Raw genomic sequence first — 18,961 nt, 5'->3', positions numbered from 1 at the left:
AGCCATGGTCCCAGAGGGTTATGAGTTAAGTCCATGATTTAAGTGTTATTCATGACATGTAGCTTTAAAGTACAGATGTTGGCACTGCCTGATAACGCAGTATTTCCTTTTCTTTTACACCTATCTATCTGTTCGTCTCTGTGGTGTCAACTCATGGGGTTTAGGAGAGGAAACAGAGCAACACCCTGCTTGGCAATCAGAACAGTTGCAACAAATGTATTCAGCTTTTACAAACTTGCAACTCAATGAAGCAAATAATTTAAAGCTTGATAAAGAGTAATTTCAAATGTGTACATATGCAAATACAATAGTCTCTAAAGAAGTCATTCGCAGAAGTAGTTAATTTTGCACTGTCATTCATGTTAAGATCCAAGACAAGATAAATCTGATCTATTTTGTTTGATATGCTGCAATGAAAATACATCCCAGCACTGCTGTGAAAACAGGACCATCGGTACATGTGCTGGTCAGCAAAACACTATCTGGAAATCAGTGATAGAGTTTATTGCCTTGATGAGCAAGCCTTCTGTCACCTGGGATTCACATAAAAAGTAATATCCCTCTATATTAAATACGACCTGTCAGAGAAAGAACAGAACAATAAATATGAACTCTTTTCTACCCCACTGCCTGATGTAGAACCTTTTTGGTGTTCCTACCTCTTCAGTGCTCAGCTGAATTTGCTGGTTTCTCAGTCTTTAAACCAGTAAAAGTCATGTTGATACACCATGTGTTTTTTGTTCTGGTTTGCTTCTGCTGCTACTGGGTTTCTTTTATTTTACTTCTGCTTCTTTTTGTTGGCCTTGCAGATGCTGTTATTTAGAGATATGCCAGAGGAAGTGTATCTCCCAAGGAAAAATACCAAAGATGATGTGAAGCAATTACTGCTTTCCTTCTGCATCACCCAGTGTTACTAGAATTCATTTGAAATTGTGATTACTATCAGGTAGGCACTTTCAGGGAAGAATAATCCCCATTCTGGAGAACTTGCAACCTAAGCCTAGGCAGACTTGTAGATGATGCCCTGTGGAAGGGTCAGTATTTAATGTGCCAGGAGGTGGATGCTCCAGGCTTCCCAGGAATGATTAATCTTTAGGATTGCTGCTTGCAGGTAACCTGGTAATGTTCATGTGTCGAGTATCAGCTGTCCAGATTTAGGATTGGAGTTAAAGCTCATTTCAAAACGTACAGCAGCACATGTGTTAGGATTTTGGTTTCAGAGGCACTCAGAAATGAGAAATGAGACAGCATTAGACTGAGAGGGGGGGTTTATTTCTGTGGCAGTGCTTTCATGTAGAATAATGCTGTATGAATCTTCTGTGGAACTAATGTAGGGTGTGCCAAGCCTTATGCAAGCTGTGGAGGGGGGGAAATTTGTTTTGGCAGTCTTTTGACCTTTGGCTTTCTTACTTTTATGATGTTTACACATTTTAGCCTGGTGTAGCTATTTCTAAGTAGCTGTGGGAAGTGTTACTGAAACCTCACATACGTGTATGGAGCTACTAAATACTGGGAAGTGCCTCAGAGGGTGATTTGTCTCCTGTCAAAATTAATGATATCTTTTGGCTAAACCTGCTTCTTGGACTTTATATATTTTTGTGAGAATAGCCACTGACAGGGAATGAGTGCAGGTTTTTACAAACAGGCAGTGTGAATCATTGTAATTCAGTGCTGTGGGCTTATCTCCAGCACCCTCAGTACCTGTCAGGGAAGGGAATGTCTGTGATAAGAGTAAATTGTCAGGCTTGACTTTATGATTCTTGGCCTTCAGCTGTAAGCTGAGAAAAGCAACTGCCACTTCTTTTCTACAAATAGAAGCTCAAAGTAACACAGAGCACAAGCAGGCTGAGAGTACTGGCCCGTTCATGACTGGCTGGCCATGAAGAGCAGCAACATGCTTCTGCTGAAGTAATGGCAGCTGCGGAGTTGGGACACAGAAGCCGTTCTTGTTAGGAAATGCCAGGTGTGATGCAGCCTGACAGGGTGTGCCAGGGCCTGACAGGGAAACTGCTCTCCCAGTAGGCACCCTGTAGAATGTGTAGTTCCTTTCTGCATCTTGCGTTGTGTGCAGACAGGGGAACAGCCTTGTGGTATCTTCCCATTTGACTCAACGTATTTCCCCCATTCTATATAGCTGTCCACACTCTGCTGTGTATCTGTTGAGCAGTTTTACCTGTGCAGGCACTTTTTGCCAAGAGGGAAGATTGAGCCTGAGAAGGAAGTGGCCTGACATGTGGTACGGATCTGTTGGTCATTTGGTGCAAACAAGTTGGCACAAGTAATTTTGTAAGTTACTCTCAGCACTAATCTTCACATGACTTTTTTTTGCCTTTATGAACATGATTTAGTGGATTAACAGCTGTTCTTACTTCACACTATCACTGTGCCATATATCAAAAGCCCAGTAAAGTTTTCAGGGGAAACATTTTAAAGTTTGGCTCAGCAGTGGGCTGCAATTGGGTGAACAGACACAAGAGGTGGCAGCCCTGCTCTCTGCAACTGAAAGGCTTCTTTCTCCATGTATCCGGGTGAGTTACATCCTGAGTTCAGCTTAGGACTCCAATACTTTGACTTATTTTTCTTTCTTAGTAGTTCATGTATTTTAATGCGATGGGAGTCCACACTTCAGGCTGATGTTTGAGATAGCAAGCTGGAATGGCAGTTGGGTTAGAGATGCAAGGACATTTAGGGGAAAAAAGAAGACTAACCTGAGCCCACGGGCAAGGTTGCTGCGGTGCTGAAACGTGTCAGCCCTCGGTGGGGGGCGGTAACGGGAGGTCAGGTGCCTCAACGTGAGCGGCACGGCACAGCATGGCCCGGCCGGGCCCTGCCCTTTGGCCCGCTGGGCGGACGGGCGGCACCTGCTGCCGCCGGGCTCCGCCCCGCCGCTCTCGGTGACAGTACTCGCCGCTTGTATCGCGCACGGGGCGGCGGCGCGCTCCTTCCCCCCGCTCTGCTTCTCGGCGGCCGGCACAACAGGCAGGCAAGTGCGGGTGCGGCCGCCGCAGGGCCGCAGCTCGGGGCCGGCGAGCGGGACGAAGAGGGCGGCGGCCATCGGCCGCGGGACGGGAGGCCGCTGTACCGTGCCCGCGGGCAGACTGCCGGCCTCGGCTCTGCGCCGCCAGCAGCGGCCGCGGCAGCGCCCCGGCTGCGGGGCTCCTGGGAGCCCGGTGCGGCGGGTCGCGGGTGCACGGAGTCCTGTCGCTGTTCCCAGCTGTTGCGTCCCCTGCAGCAGCGGGCGCTGCTCCGTGCGGGACCTCACCGTGGGTGTAGAGCCTGATTCAGCGAAAGGCAGCGCCCGCCGGGGCTGCGCTCGCCGCCCCTCGGGATGTCCGACGCGGCCGCAGCCGCAGGGCAGGAAGCCCCGGGCGCGCTACCCGCGGTGAGCCCGGGGGCTGCTGGCGGCTGCGAGCCCGGTGTGAAACGTGTGCGGAGCTTCGGTGCGGGAAAGCAAGCTGCTGCCGGCCCCTAGCGCGCTGGGGCTGCCGAGTGTTTGTGCAGGGTGGACTATTGAAACTTACCTGCGGCCGGCTGTTCAGGGGGAGTTGTAGTGATCTTTATTCTTGTTAGTAAGACTTTGGTAACTTTGTTCTAACTCCTTGCAATAGATCGTTCATAAACTGGCTCGGTGAAGTAGTCAGTCTTGGGAGCTGAGCATACGATAGATACACGAAGTGTTGTGCTTCAGTTAAATGTTTGTTCAGGCACTAGAACTTGTGCCTCTCAAGGATATTTGAATGTATAGACCTGGCAAGAGAATGGCCTGTAACACTTGGTGTTCTGCATGTGTCCCTTGGATCTGAGGATGTTCTGTGACACCTCGTCTGTAGGTAACACTGCAAAATGAAGTGTGACAAAGTGCCTTCCATGTTAGGTCAGCTAGTGGACATAGTGAGTACATGAGAGAAGAGATGGAATTTTGGTGCTTGTAATGCACCACTTCTTTTGTGATTTGTCAGTATCCTATTTCTGAGTTGTCCCTGTCTTTATTGTATAGGTGCTGATTTTTATTTACTTGTGGCTGTTAATACACAGAGAGCTGTAGCCAAAGATAACCTTTACACTTTGAGCTTGTTTATGGGCTGGATGAGGAACACTTACCCCATTCTGTTGAATCTGCTGTTTTCTTTGATTGGAATTGGATAAAGTACACAAAAATATGGAATTGTAATGTAGTATCTAACCAGGTTGTTTTCAGCAAGGTTCTTCTTTAAAGAAAAGCTTAAAAGAAGTTGGTAAACAATTAATTTCCTCTGTGATGATTGTAGAAGCGTCATTAATTTATTTTTATGAACAGCATAATGAAGGTAGTTCCTATGGTTTGTTTTCTCAGTCTCTCAAAGGGATTTAATCTGCTAACACTGGAAAACAATGTTTTTTTTTAACTGAAAAGTCACTATATTTATGTTTGTGCCACCTTAACCCGCTCAATGGCATTCAAACACCAAATAATACTGAGCTCTCCTTGTCAGTCTTAACTGATTCTTTTTTAAGTGCACTTTCTTCAGACTTACTGTAAAAGCATGCAAACAAGTAGCCTTGGAAGAAAAGGGATTTATGAATAGAGATGTGACAGTTGCTGACTACCTGCAAGCTAAGTCTGATTTTTAAAGAAACCAAAAAAAAAGTTTTTAAAGAAGGAAGAGGGGGAAAGCTTTGCCGTGCTGCCTGCCCTAGTAGAGATGACATTTTTTTGTCCATTAACTGTGAGTCACATCACCCTGGGTTTTATGTGGTGTGAGGTGAGTTGTGCTGCAGTAGCATTACACAAGCTGCTGATGCTGTAATAAACCACTGTGACTTGAAAGCATTTGTGAACCAAACTTGACCTGATGACAGACCTAGTTTTAAATGGCAGAATTCAGGCGATGCAGAGCCCTCACTGAGGCAGAGGAGTGTATTGTAGGCTTTACCTTTCTAGGCAGTGCTCTAAGACTTGTGTACGGATCTCCGTTATGTATGTGGTTTCATGCTATATGAGGCTAATATCAATTGTGCATAATTTAAAGGATGGTGAATGTGTGCTCTGTGTTGTCTTGTACAAGCTTAAGATTTCAGCTCAGTTCAGTAGGCTAACTACGTATCTTCCCCTTTACCTTAATTTTTGTTCTGTTCCTTTATCTCTAGTGTTCAAAGTGGAGGGTTTATGTGTTGCTGACTGACTTGATCATATAGCTGCTGTCTAGCTTAGGAGTTTAATATGAAGGATTTTGCTGTTGTCTTTTTTTTAAGATAGCTGTCTACAAATGACACTTGGGTTTGTTTCTGTATACTCTGAAACAACTTAGAAGCAATGTAATACTGTATTCTGATCAATTTGACTGCTGTTAGTTAAGGGGTACATCTTGTGTATGCTTACAAGCATGCTTACTTACTTACTTACTCTGACCAAAATATATTTGGTCAGAGAAGACAATTATTCCTTAGTTTCCATTACAAAAATGGAGTCTTGTTCTCTTGGTCTGGACGTGCTTTGTGTTGGGAGCCAGCGGGCTCTGAGCCTGCTTAATTAAACCGGAAGCAAAATCTTGCATTCATGGGCTTCCAGAAACAGGGTGTTCTTCTTAAAACTGTCTCACAAATGGAAGTTGCAAAACTTGCTCTTCACAGTTCATCTCTCTCTGACTTGGAGAAAGCAGGACGTATATCTGTCAGGTAGCTCTTATTTCTAGGGTAGAACAGCTTCCTCCCTCGCTTGAGCTGCCTGTCCACATCTTCATATAACTGCCTGCTCCAGATAGCTGATAAAGAGGCTTCCAAAGGGAAACTAACTTATTCTAGAGCTGGAAGGTTTATTTTGAATGAGGAGGGGTTGAGAAGAATATGTTCATCTCCAGAAGTTCCTGTAAAACAAAATGATTAAAACTGTTCTTACAATGTACACCTGAGATTTGACCTTTCTATCCCAAATTAATTGTTCCATGGGGATTTATAATGGGACTTCATAAAACGTTGGGGGTATACAGAGACGAGAAAAGTTCAGATAGCACGTGAAGGTGCAGAATGAATTGCATCAGCATGACTGCATTTAGCACAGTGGAGAATTTTTGAAGCTTACTTTGGAAGATTTTTTTGAAAACATTTGAGGTTTCTAGCTTAGTTTTCAAACTCAGTCATGAGTAACAGAAGTGAGTTCTTATTTCAGGTGAAAGCTGGAATTCTTGCCTCAAGGGACTAAACAAAGGGGAGCAGGTATAGAACACAGGAAAGTCTTGACATAAGTTGCTTTTCAGGTTACAGTGCTTACTCATTCTTTATTGACAATAAGGAACTGTATGAAAATGACTTTATACCTGTTTTATCACTGAAAAGCTAAAAACTGATAGCGTGTGCGAACAATGGATTTAGATCAGGAAAAGTTCTTGTCCACTCTACCAGAGGGAGGGAAACGTGGGTTAATCCTGACTGTCTTCAAGACAACACAGTTGCATATCCAGTGTTACAGTTGTCAAGATAAATTATGCTTTTAGGGTTCTGGCTCTCACTTTTCGGGTGAGAGGCTGCTGCTGTAGCAGCATGGGTTTCTGACATTTGTTTTCAGCTACTTTACTGATGTAAAAGCTAAGAGGTCATTTTGGATAGAGAACTAAGTATTTTGGGTGTATTCAAGGATCCCAGATTTAGGAAGATGTAAACTTTTGTTTCATTGAACTTTGTTTTCTTATCGAGCTTAAGGGTCACTGTTTCTCTTGCAAGAATAGACTAACATGTGTGCCCTTGCTTAAAGGACCACAGAACTTGGCTCACACACCTGAGAGGTCTGTCGGTCTGTCTGAAGTGTGCATATGCTGGTACACCCTAATATTAAAGTAGGAATGTAATGGTGTGTTTGCCTGATGCCTTGCAGCTAGTGGAACAGCACTCAGTATGTCCACACGACTACTTGGTTCACTGTTTTGATGATCTATAACACCTAGCAAAATCTTCTTCCTTTTTGTGGCGCTCGTATCTGCAGGATTGTAATATTACAGCTGGAGTTATGGCACATGCGTTGCCTCTGATGCAGGATCGGATACACCTTCCTGCCACAATAACAAGAAAATGTTCTTATGCTTTGTTAGGATTCATTTGCTTTTATGAAATTTCAGTTTCATTGCAGAGGCAATGATTGACCTTTTTTTCTCTTTTTTTTTCTCCCCCAAATTGATTACAGTCCATTTCCAAGTAAGTGGTTTGGCTGCAACAAAGGTTGAGCATTATAATTATTGCCCTGAAGACTAATCCAGGCATATAAATAAATTCCATCTTCTGTAATTGTTATTGGTGTCTTTCCTTATCTTGTAGCTTCCTGCTTACTGGAAGATGTCAGCAGTTGGAATAGTGTCCTCCTGTTCCTGTCTCCGTCCTAGTGTATGGCTGCTGAAACCAGGAATCCAGAAGGCAAGCTCCTTTGGCTTACATACGGCAGCCAGGTATGCTGCCAAGGATTACTATGAAGTACTTGTGTTGGGTGGAGGTGCTGGTGGAATCGCCATGAGTGCTCGTATGAAGAGGAAAGTAGGGGCAGAAAATGTGGCTGTTGTTGAACCAAGTAAGGTGAGTCTTCCTCTGCTGTCTAGCATTAAAAAGATAAGCATGTTACATATGTGATCAGATTGGTCTGATTCTCATCCTTCTCCAACCAGACACATTTTTAACTGTGGAGAGGAAGCTCACTGGCCAGCTTTAAAAAGGCTTCATGTTATATTTGTTGCTCCATGTTGGAAGTGCATGCATCCTTTCAGCTTTGCAATGCAAAACTCACGGTCATTTCTTCAGCTTCCTTTGTTAAGTATAATACAATGTGAAGAGCACATTGTTTCCTATTTGGAGTAACGTGCCTTCACCTTGCAGTCCCTTTAAACAGTTCTTACATGTGCATTTGAACATTTCTTTCAGACTCATTACTATCAGCCACTGTGGACCCTGGTTGGTGGTGGTGCAAAGCAGCTAGCAACTTCTGCGCGTCCAACAGGAAGCGTAATGCCGGCAGGTGTTGAGTGGATCCAGTCTCGAGTTACAGCATTAGATCCAGATAAGAACTGTGTCTATGTGGAGAATGGCAGCAAGGTAACATGTAAAAAAAAAAGTTAGTCTCTTATCCTATGTCATGAGTTGTCTGTCCACCTCCTGCAGATCCCCTTGCAACTGCCTATTGAGTAAGGCCTTCCCCCAGCATCTAGAAGGCCAGGAAATCGCACTTCGTGTTATCAGAAGTACTTAATCCTAAAATATGTTTCTAAAAAAAAAATAAAAAAATGTTATAGATAACTGCATTAGAATCAACGTAAAATATCATTATTGTGAGTCTTTTCCTTGCCTATAGGTGAGCCGAACACAAAAGAGAGAATATTTTGCTCCGAACACTTGGTTTTATGTATAACATAGACTCTGTAACTCATAATGCAGTTAGCATTTTAACTATAAAAATAGTTATAGAGCTTAACATTTATGTTACTAATGCTCTTTGTGTATCCTTCCCTTATGGCTCTGTTGCTGTCATATAACTTCAACTTGCTCTGAGGTACTTTTGTTTCTTTTTCTAAGATGTGTTTTGGTTTTTTGTTGTTTGTTTTTTTCTTTCTGCTAGATATCTTACAAGTACCTGATAATTGCCCTTGGGATTAGTCTGCATTATGAAAAGGTATTTGTCTTACAGTCATGTTTTTTCTAGTTTTAATGGCATCACATACCCCTATGAGTCGCTAAAGTAAAGGGCTTTTCAATACACTTTTTTTTACTGCAAGATAGTGAATGCTAACATGAATTAAAGAGCCAGGAGACAGCCTAATGACTTTGCTCCTTCCACAGATGTCTCTCTAATAACCTGAATTGCCCTTCCAAAGGTCTTTTAAGACATCTTTGTTGCATCTCTAGCAATATCAGCAGACAGGACAACAAGTTCAATCTAGAATTTAAAGGCAGCCTGTAATAATGAGTATGATGACTGTAGTCCGAAGCATCTATAATGTCAACTGAAGTGAGAAACCGATAGCAGTCAGTAAAATCTGTCCTACAGAATTAGTTTGGCTCACCCTCATCTTTCTTAAAAGATACACTTCAAAAGGAACTGGCTGAGTTATCATGCTTGTGATTAAATAGGCCCTTGGGCCCTTCCTGTCTATTAGGTTTCCTGTACACTTTATGCACTCAGGAAAATGTTAATACCATTGTATGGCACAAGAATGACCATGGACATAGATAGGAAGAGGAAAACACAAAGGCAAGATGTTTGAGTGATTTAACTCTCATGGTTTTAACCTGAGCTGAATATGATGTAGTACTGATAATGTATTTGATTATCTCTTTGAAAAGCTCCCAAGGCACATGTAAAGCAAGAGCTAGTCTTAGTTAATCGGATGTGGTGATCTAGAATTTATCTGGTGATTAGGTCAGTGGAGTTGAGAGGCTTCATTGTGTTCAGTGATCCTCTCAGTCTTCACAGGTATCTCTTGAGTACAACCTGATAAAACTATATCCAGTATTCAGTAGTAGAAGTAATCACCATTAGTTTGTTGTGAATAAAATTCACAGTAACGGGTTTATGTGGCTTTAAAATGAAAGTGGCCAGTGTAAGAAGAGAGATGGTTTCTCTTCCTTGTCTTCACCGACAGCACACTTCCTGGGGTCGACTGTAACTTCCCAAACACACTGCAGTGCATGTAACATGACTCTGTCTCATAGAATTTCTGCAATCATTATTTTGAAATGAGGATGACTCCCTTTCTAACAAGCAGCTGCTCCACTGTAGTAGGAGTAATAGGGAAATAACTAATGGAGACAGTTAAAACCCTAGAAAATACAGGTATCTGCAACTGAATATGGAAAAGTCTTGTTCAGCTGATAAATTTTCATGATGCCTTTTTTTTTTTACACACAATTTTTACTTACAGTGATTTGACAGTGACTTTATATACTCTTACTCTGAATTTCATGCAGTAGTCTACAAAAACATGGGTCTGGGTTTGCACTGAACTCTTAATGCCACAAATGCTGCAGATCAGTATCATTTCAGTAAATGTTGCATCTACTGAATCATCTACTAAATTCTAATGGAAATACCTGTTTGATTGATTCTTTTGAAAAATGCCAACTAGCAAGTATGTATGGGCTTTCTTTTTGCTAGAGGCTTCTTAAATAGCTGTTTCTTAAGCCTTGATGATGATGACAAAATTCTGCAATCCATAATTTCATTTTCTTAGATCAAAGGCTTGCCTGAAGGTTTTCATCACCCTAAAATAGGTTCCAATTATTCACTGGATACAGTAGAGAAAACATGGAAAGCTGTACAAGATTTTAAGGAGGGAAATGCTATCTTCACTTTTCCAAACACTCCAGTGAAGTGTGCAGGGGCTCCTCAGAAGATCATGTATTTATCAGAGGCCTACTGGAGGAAAGTAAGTATTTTACTCTTTCTGCCATTGCTTGTTCCCACAGTTGGAATCCAGGCTTGTTCTAAGGGGTTCATATTGTCTTTAAAATAAAGGAAGAACACACAGGGGGAATGTGACACAGGATTATTAAAGTGACTGAGTTGCTTTTTCTATCAGTAAGGTACAATAAATGCAGGAAACTGAACCATACATAAATATTTAGCATATGTTTAATACTGGAGAAGCTTCTAGAATTCAGAATCCATAAGCAAAGAACTGTTCGCCTTACTTCTGGTGAGCTACAGATACAACTGTTCTCGGCCTCATTTATAACTTCAGTTGGTGCCTTAAACGCTGGCTGGGATTATGTAATTCTTAGCACTTTAATACCTGTTGCCATTTGTCTTTCTGCTAGTCTGAAAATGGCTTTGCTTGCTCCTCATGGTGCGCTGTATCCGCATCAGGAGGAGTCTTAGCCACGCTGTCAGAGCAAGCTTAGTGTAGATAGAAGACAGCTTCAAGTGCAAGTGTCAGGCTTCAGACGTGTTTAAGTTTCCTGAGCTATCTACTGAATAATGCATAGAAGTGGAGATTTCAGAAAGCTCTGTAATGCTAAGCAGTGACACATGCTGACCCTGCATACAGCAGTTCCTCAGTGAATTGCAGCCACCTCCTCTCACAGCAATTTGGGGGGGGGGGTGTGTCTTCAGTACTTCACTCAGAAAAGGCAAAGATTATCTTGTCTAGCTTCTAACATGGCATGAACCATCTGTGTCTGAGAGTTTTAACGTTAATGCTTCATTAATAATTGAACTGTATTAATAGTTCTATCAGCTCTTCAGTAGCGCAGCACAGTTCTTTTGTCTCTGCTAGCTTATCTCAGTTTCTTAATAGAAAAGGCTAATTTGATCTCTCTGTGCAGACAGGAAAACGGTCCAAAGCAAACATAATGTTCAACACTTCACTTGGTGTCATTTTTGGTGTTAAGAAGTATGCTGATGCATTGCTTGAAATAATAAAGGAGAGGGACATCACTGTTAACTATAAACGCAATCTCATAGAAGTTCGAGCAGACAAGCAGGAAGCTGTGTTTGAAAACCTGGAGAAGCCTGGAGTGACTGAAGTTTATCAGGTCAGGAGCTTTCAGAACTCTAGTTTGGTCCTGCTTGGTTTCCTTGTCTGCTGTAACATAACTGCCACACTATCTACACATACTGCCCACTTCCTTGTATACTGCCATTCCCTCCTGAGAGTACCACCTATAACTTTAGTAGAGGATTAAAAAGTTTGAAACTGAGGTGGAGGGAAGGAAAAAATACTTAATAAAACATGGCTGGAGTCCTGTCACCTTGTTAGTATAACTTGGTAGTAGTGTCCTAGAGGCATATAGAGGCAGGAAATTGGTGTTTTATAAATGGAGTTGCCTGATGAGGTTCATGTAAAAAAAAAAAAAGGTGCACTTCAAATTTGCAGACAAATTTTCATTCTATGTACTAAAAAAAACCCAACCAATAAACACCCACAAACCAACCCCCCCCCCAAAAAAAAAGCCCTTTTCACACTGCTTATTGCCTCATATGAACACAGGTACGATGTGCTGTGATAAACTAGCTGTTGAGTGCCTTTTCTTTCTCTCTAGTATGAAATGCTTCATGTCACACCCCCCATGGGGCCACCTGATGTACTTGTCAACAGTTGTGTCTCGGATGAAGTTGGCTGGGTGGATGTAGATAAGGAAACTCTACAACATAAAAAGTACCCTAATGTGTTTGGCATTGGAGACTGCACCAACCTTCCAACTTCCAAAACTGCTGCAGCCGTAGGTGAAGTTGCACACGTGTGTGTTTGTGTGTAATGAGAAGTAGGGGAGTGACAGTGAGTTTTTTTTTTTTAGTTTCTTACTCCCGAGGGCTTGACTTCAGCTATTTTGAGCTTTGTAAAAGACCCGTGTCTCCTGAAATACTGAACTAATGGCATTTTCTGTGTCTGCAGAATGGCATGAAACGAGCACACTGCTCTTGCATTCCGTCACCCCTCAGTAACAAAACTTTCTGCTCTATCTTAGCAGCTCATTCATACGTGTCAGCAAACCGATAAGTCACTGTTGAAGAATCGCATGTTCTGTACTTGTGGCCACAGGGTCCAATATAAAACACTTTTGGCATACAGTCTCATAACTAAAAAACTGAAAGGAAGGTTATCAGTATATTCCTCATGTAACCTGAAGAATGCTATAGTCAACTATTCCAGCAAATGGGTCTAGAGTACCTTCCTTCCAGTGCTCAAAATGAAACAAAACTCTGTGTGCCAGAGCCTTAGTGCTGGGGAATATTGAGCAAGTATAATTTCATATAGGAGAATGGCCATAGACTAAAACCATATAGCTAAAGTGTTATTGAGCTTTGGCAGGTTGGAAACAGTGAGGCTAAAGCATTATTCCAGGTTTTTGGTTTTTCTTACCTGGGACTGTGGACTTTCCAAACTGATTTGACATGCACATTCAATTCCAGCTGAATTGCCCAACAAAATGCCTGGCTGACAGTGTTTGCTCTAGTAATGGCAATAATTGCTGCCTGAAACAAAACTCTAATACACTTTTGTATCGTTTTGTAGCTGCCCAGTCTGGAGTGCTTGACAGAACTATTTCCCTGGTAATGAAGAACCAGTTGCCAACTAAAAAGGTACCTACAGATCTTGTGTTAGGGAAGTTGTCTTAAATGTTTTCTCCATTCTCATGCAGGAAGTCTTGCAAGCAGCTAAAGGTGTGAACCAGAAGGCAGGAAGGGGGTGCTAAATGCTGTATAATAGTAATTTAGTTGCACAATTCATATTCTTGATACTGCCATTAAAAATATTCTCTATTAAATTCCCTGGCTTCTCAGTTGAAAGAAGTTTAAACACAGATCAGTCTGGGTTCTTCACCAATGCAGGAGACTTACTTAGAGTAAAACCTGACTGCTATAATGCCTGCTCCAGGAAAACCCTTGGAGATGTGCTATTTCTGTACAATGTTGAAACTGGCCTCCCCTGCACAGAATAGGATCTCTTAAGGAGTTAAATTGAAGGTTTTGTACTACAGATGTTAAGCCTGTAACTACGTTCAGATTTCTCTTTGAGACTTGGGTTTCATTTTACCTATGGCTTCTGAATTAATACTCCTTGGGGTACTAACCTGAATATCATTAACCATAGTCCTGCCATCCTCTGGAAATTCTTGTGGCTAGATTCAAGGTCCTGTTTACACACTACCTGTTAAAACCAGCACCTCTCATCCTGATCTACTGCTCACCTGTTCTTCTGGTTACAAAAACCAATACAAAAAGCCCTCTTCTAGGTCAGTTCTGATTTTACCCATGTTAAACAAATCTACATTTGAAATAACATGGCTTAGTATTATGGTTATTAAACCACAATTGGCTTAGCAGCCTCCCAAATTTGCTGATATTAATGCTACACATACAGAAACCTCCAAGCAACTTATTTTGAAATATGAATGCTAACCATCTGGATTGTAATACCTTGGCATTTAGACTTTGCTCAGGGTAATGAACAGGGGTGTTCTTCATTGCAGTACGATGGATATACTTCCTGCCCGCTAGTAACAGGCTACAACAAGGTGATTCTAGCAGAATTTGACTACAACGCTCAGCCATTGGAGACCTTTCCCCTTGACCAGAGTAAGGAGAGAGTAACCATGTACCATATGAAAGCTGATATGATGCCTTTTCTCTATTGGAATGCACTACTCAAGTAAGTATTTGAATCCTGAACAGGTAGAGCTGCTGTGATTATTCGGGTAAAGCCCAAGTACAGATACCTGTTCTGGCTTAGTTCCTTGCTGGAAAAGAAGTCGGTAACTGTGACTAAGGCCTCATTTTCTGAGTATTTGGGGCACTTTGCTAGTAACAAGGCTTTGTTACCAGACAAGGGTTGAATTGCACAGACTGGCAGCCCTTGCAAAATGAAAACCTCACTGAAACACAGGTTCTCCAAAACAAACTCCCAGCACTCACCTCTTAGCAAGTATAGGATCTTTTGGGAGTAAACCAGAAAACACTCCCCCCCCACACCCTACTTTGATAGTACATACATGAATTTGATGAAGGAACTTTCTCCATTTCTAGGGGATACTGGGGAGGACCAGCTCCTATCAGGAAGCTTATGCATCTGGGCTTCAAGTAACTGCTGCCTGGTCAGTCCTTTTTCAAGGGCTGTTCTCACAGTGGATCAGTACACAGCTTCCCTCTTGGGCCACCTCGTACTGTTTTCCTAAATCAAGCTTTTGTCCTAAAGTCACTTCTTCCCTTACTAGGGGTTAAGCCTTCATATTCTTTCACTGCTTTTCTAAATAAACCAAGGCCTTAAACTACTTCTCTACACAGACAGGAATATGAACTTGCCTCAAGCTACTGAGCACTACTGAAATTGTCTGGAGACATCAGTAATTTTAAAGCTGTTGTATATCTAAGATCTTTTCCAACTTTAAACTGAATTGTCTGCATTCAAGATCAATGTGTACACTGAATTTAACAGAATTTAATGCTAGTAAAATGGCCTGAAAGCAGCCTATTGTGGTCTCATGTTTGAAAAGCAAGATCAACCCACTTTCTTCAGCAAGATGATCCCCAGTTAGTTGGATCAGAAATTAATGCAGGTTAATTGAAGGGAAGAATTTACATTAAGTATATACAGGTAAATACGTAGGTACACACTATGATGTTTTGCTGTCACAAACTAATAACATGACTGGGAAAAGACTAAGTTCATTTGAGGCCCCATGAGACTGAAGCACAAATTAAGATGAGAGACAAAGGGGAAGTGCTTTTTAATTATGACCATGTATAACTCAGTTTCAAGGGAAGATTGAACAAAGTCGAATTTAAGAGTTGAGAGTCTTCATAGAAGCTGGAACTTTAGTGGCAGGCAGGTAGGCAGCGTGGAGCAAACAGGAGTCATCTTCACTCTCAAGAATCGGAAGCAGCTTATTTCTAAACAGAAAGATACACATGAACATGTTACAGCTTTATGCTTTTTGACACAGACTTTAAAAGGATTGACTTTTGCGTTGCAATTACAAGCATAAACATGTACCTGCATATTAAGTAATTCTTCAATCTTATTCTGGATCTGTCCATACACATCATTAAACAGCTCCTCCTTGGATTTTGTTCCGTTCAAGTGCACTTAAAGTAAGAAAGTAGAAGAAGGGAGCTATAACTGAAAGTTTCTGTAAGACCAACAGATCCGAAAGAGCAAGCATTTGACTGGTATCACAGAAATATCCTCCATCCACCTGCTTCAAACTCTTCTCATGCATCTAACCAGCACATATATCCCAGTTTGAAAAGGAGTCTCCTATAGGAATCTTTTCCAAAGTGCTTTTGTCATTAAAGGACTTACCCACATCAACTCCAAGATCTTCCATTATCTTCCTGTGCTTTACATACATAGGCCAAACATGGCCATCAAACAATCCAGGTGGATCTGGTACAGTGTAATTCCTTGAACTATAAATTAAGACATTGTTACTCTAGCATAGTAATTGCAGTTCAGGGAGATCACACACAGTACAGTATGCTAGAGATTGGAAGGGACCTCGAAAGATCATCTAGTCCAATCCCCCTGCCGGAGCATGACAGATAGTTGATTCAGTCTGTCTACACACTAACCTGAGCCTGTTAGCCCCCGTGTAGTTCCTGAGCTTATCAAAAGTTAAGTATTTACCATAAGCCACAAGCACAAAGATACCCACAAAAGCTGGAATTTGATCTGTGGGTCCAAAATGTTCCAGAGGCAAAAAGGATTCTTAAGAAGACTGATCTTAACATTGATCAATAATCCTCTCTTAAAGTAGAGCTTTGGCTAAACAGCTGTCTGCTTACTCCTCTGAAATATATGTTCAAGTTTAATGTTTCATTTGCATTAAGAACAGTGTATGTGTGCCACAATACAGCCCAATAGAGAACCCCAGTATAGTTTGAAATGTACACAACAGATGGGGAGGAAGCTTTTGGATTGTTTGGGGAAGGAAGCTACAATCTAACATAGCAGTTACATTAGTGTTTATCCTTTCTCATCTAAAAGCTTCAGAGAAACAGTCTTGAGGAGGGTAAAATGCTATTGGGCTAGCAGGGGAACCCAGAAAGAGCAACTCACCTTCTTCTTCTTTTACACTCTTCATACGGAATGGAAAGGAAGTACCGATGGTGGAACACATCAATCAGCGGCCTGAAAGACACGTTTGGGCACAGCTAAGCTGTTTGATTAGCAGCAAGAAATGGAAAAGTAAAACTACATCCATTTCCTGCACCTAGAGCCATCTTCAGACTTGTAACACCCACACTCAGCAGTAATCAATACCAGCTACTAATTCTCGGTTTAGAAAAGGTATTTTTATTCCCTTGGAGGTTTGCCTATCACGTAAAAGCAAAATACATGAAGGCACATCTGATTACCTGTAGGTGTAAAGGAGGAAGCCTTCAACAATAAGAATGTGGATTGTTTCATCTTCTCCCTGCTTATCTTCTAAGATTGGGGCATCCAATGTGTTGTTGATACCATGAGAACGTTCAAACTTGACTGGGTTTTTTATCCAAGCATTTATGGTACTCATCATAGCTTCCATGTCTAACGCACTAATCACTAAGACAAAACAGACAACTATTACTAAGCAGTAATTAATATCATCTAGCAATAACAGGGTACAAAAACAGTGCACATAAAGCATCAAAAAAACCACAAACTTTTTTAATTTGATAATGCTGTAGCAAAGCCTTACCATCATACTGTTTAAACCCATCTTCAACTTCTATTTCATCTTGGGGCTGAAACAATAATAAGAAAACAAACTCTTTGGTCAGGACAGCTACTGGAAAGCATGTTACTTGTTTCAAAGTAAGATTCAAGATCCGACCCCTGAAGCTACACAGCGAAATCTTAACCCTCCACCAGGTTTCTTTGCATGCAGATAAAAAGCAGCAGTAACGAGGCTAAGATAAAGTCGCCTGCTTCTCTATCTTCCCACCAACACAAGCACGCCGCACAGCAAAGAAAACGTGAAGTCAGCGCACGCAGCACAGCGCAGGCTTATCCCCCAGCCCAGCCGAGCACGGCAGCAGGCGGCCGGGGAGCCGAGGGGAGCGGGGCAGGGCAGCGCGGCAGGCGGGCAGGGCGCCAGGCGCCGAGGGCGGAAGCACGCGGGGGTCACCCCTCGCCTTCCCGCGGGCGGGCTGGCGCCGCTCACCTTGAAGAAGTCGTCCTGGTGCACCACGCTGCAGTTGGGCAGGGCCTGCATCAGCCGCCGCGTCAGGGTGGTCTTCCCGCCGTTCGTGACCCTGCGGCGACAGCGACCGCGCGTGGGAAGCGCGCCGGGCACGTGCGCGGGGCCGTTCGCCCTCACCCGCCGCGCTCGCGACACTGCGGCACGAGGAGCACCGAAAGGGCGGGGGAGGAGAGGGCCCAGCGCCACAGCAGAATCACCGCCCGCCGCCGCCCGCCCCGCGGCTCCTACCCGCCGATGCCGATGATGATGTTCATGGCGCGTCCGGCAGCCGCCCGGCCCGACTCCTGCAGCCCGGTCCTGAGGGGCGGGGTGGTGAGGGAAGAGGGACTGGGGACCCGGTGTCTCCGGTACCGGCCGCCTACGTGCCTGAGCCGGGACCCGGGGAGAGGGGAGAAAAGGGCTGAAAAAGGAGAGGAAGGTAGAGAGGGGAAAGGCCAAACGTCAACTGCCGGGCAAGGCCATGGCCGGAGGAGGAGGGAGCAGCAGCAGAGCTGGTCCGCGCCGCGCCGGAGCGCTCCGCAAAGGGAGGCGGGCTCCCCCTGCGTGCGGCTTCCCCTCGCGCTCTTGCGCGCCCATTGGGCGGCTGCCATCGCTCTGCAGCCAATGGAAAGCACAGAACGCTGACGCCTTACGGTTATTGGGCAGCGCGCTCTCACTCACACCCGACAGTGTTCCGGCGCGGCGGTTCGGCGGCGCTCATTGGCCGTCGCTTCGCGGGGGGGGGTGTCAGCTGCACCAATGGCAGAGGCGTCGCGCCCTGAGGGGCGGCTCTGGCGGCTGCAGCGCGCGCGCTCTCCTCAGGCTGCGCCGCCAACCGTCGGGGCCCGGTACAGCGGCTGCGGCACCGCTCGCGGTAGCGCGGGGACCCTGCGGGCAGTGCCCGAGCCCTCGTCCCGCCGAGGCGGCTGTTGGCCGTACCGAGCCGTTACCGGCCCTGTCCGAGCGGCCGCAGGCGGCTCCTGGCAGCCGCTCCAGCACCGGCCGAGTTTTAGAGCCGTCGCCTCGCCCGCGAAACGGCGCCGTAGCGCTGCGGCTGCCCGGAGCCGGGCCGTGCGGCCACCGCCTGCCCTGTGGTGTGGCTGGGAGGGGGAAGGGCACGAGGGGATGGCGCGCGCCGCACCGGCTGCTCCGGGTCAGGGGGAGCCGTGCAGCTCTGCAGAGCAAACCGCGGCTGATGCGCTGCATCCCGCGGCCAAGGTCACGGCCTGTCCTTGTTGTAACAGGCATGAGGGAACCGGGCCGGGGAGCTCGGTGCGGGGGGTTTGTCTGCTCTAACCCCCCGCTCTCAAGGGCAGTTGTAGAGCACACGCGTTTCCTTGGAGGGTGT

The 18,961-nt window shown here is 44.3% G+C and overlaps 2 protein-coding genes across 3 annotated transcripts; one reads left to right on the top strand and one right to left on the bottom strand.

The window, feature by feature from the left end:
* Positions 1–923: 923 nt before the first annotated feature.
* On the top strand, positions 924–14,897 carry SQOR (sulfide quinone oxidoreductase). 2 transcript variants are annotated; one of them, XM_061446901.1, is made up of 9 exons: positions 924–946; positions 7,285–7,536; positions 7,879–8,049; positions 8,570–8,623; positions 10,182–10,376; positions 11,275–11,484; positions 11,992–12,171; positions 12,966–13,033; positions 13,924–14,060. In XM_061446901.1, the coding sequence occupies exons 2-8, from the start codon at positions 7,303–7,305 to the stop codon at positions 13,005–13,007; spliced, it is 1,086 nt and encodes a 361-aa protein (XP_061302885.1). In that variant the 5' UTR covers positions 924–946; positions 7,285–7,302; the 3' UTR covers positions 13,008–13,033; positions 13,924–14,060. The 2 variants fall into 2 exon arrangements, with proteins under 2 accessions (XP_061302885.1, XP_061302884.1); XM_061446900.1 differs by lacking the exon at positions 924–946 and adding an exon at positions 14,477–14,897 and having other exon boundaries at positions 11,992–12,175; positions 13,924–14,102.
* A 256-nt stretch (positions 14,898–15,153) lies between these two features.
* On the bottom strand, positions 15,154–18,239 carry LOC133265949 (nicotinamide riboside kinase 2-like). The gene is made up of 8 exons (XM_061446910.1): positions 17,863–18,239; positions 17,596–17,686; positions 17,131–17,176; positions 16,808–16,994; positions 16,509–16,580; positions 15,753–15,859; positions 15,444–15,535; positions 15,154–15,340 (listed from the first exon to the last, which is right to left on the bottom strand). The coding sequence occupies exons 1-8, from the start codon at positions 18,222–18,224 to the stop codon at positions 15,335–15,337; spliced, it is 963 nt and encodes a 320-aa protein (XP_061302894.1). The 5' UTR covers positions 18,225–18,239; the 3' UTR covers positions 15,154–15,334.
* Between the last annotated feature and the right edge of the window lie 722 nt (positions 18,240–18,961).

This window comes from Pezoporus flaviventris, unplaced genomic scaffold (genome assembly GCF_033815535.1).
Source record: "Pezoporus flaviventris isolate CSIRO_AGI_PZ_B2104156 unplaced genomic scaffold, CSIRO_AGI_Pfla_v1 ptg000006l, whole genome shotgun sequence".
NCBI lineage: Eukaryota > Metazoa > Chordata > Aves > Psittaciformes > Psittacidae > Pezoporus > Pezoporus flaviventris.
This window is presented reverse-complemented; position numbering and strand designations above follow the sequence as displayed.

Coding starts and splice junctions, on each gene's coding strand:
- LOC133265949 (XM_061446910.1), bottom strand. CDS start 18,224: ATGGCAGCCGCCCAATGGGCGCGCAAGAGCGCGAGGGGAAGCCGCACG. Junction 16,995..17,130: donor TGGGTTTAAACAGTATGATG/GTAAGGCTTTGC, acceptor GTTTTGTCTTAG/TGATTAGTGCGTTAGACATG. Junction 16,581..16,807: donor TTCCTCCTTTACACCTACAG/GTAATCAGATGT, acceptor CGTGTCTTTCAG/GCCGCTGATTGATGTGTTCC.
- SQOR (XM_061446900.1), top strand. CDS start 7,303: ATGTCAGCAGTTGGAATAGTGTCCTCCTGTTCCTGTCTCCGTCCTAGT. Junction 7,537..7,878: donor CTGTTGTTGAACCAAGTAAG/GTGAGTCTTCCT, acceptor CATTTCTTTCAG/ACTCATTACTATCAGCCACT. Junction 8,624..10,181: donor TTAGTCTGCATTATGAAAAG/GTATTTGTCTTA, acceptor TCATTTTCTTAG/ATCAAAGGCTTGCCTGAAGG.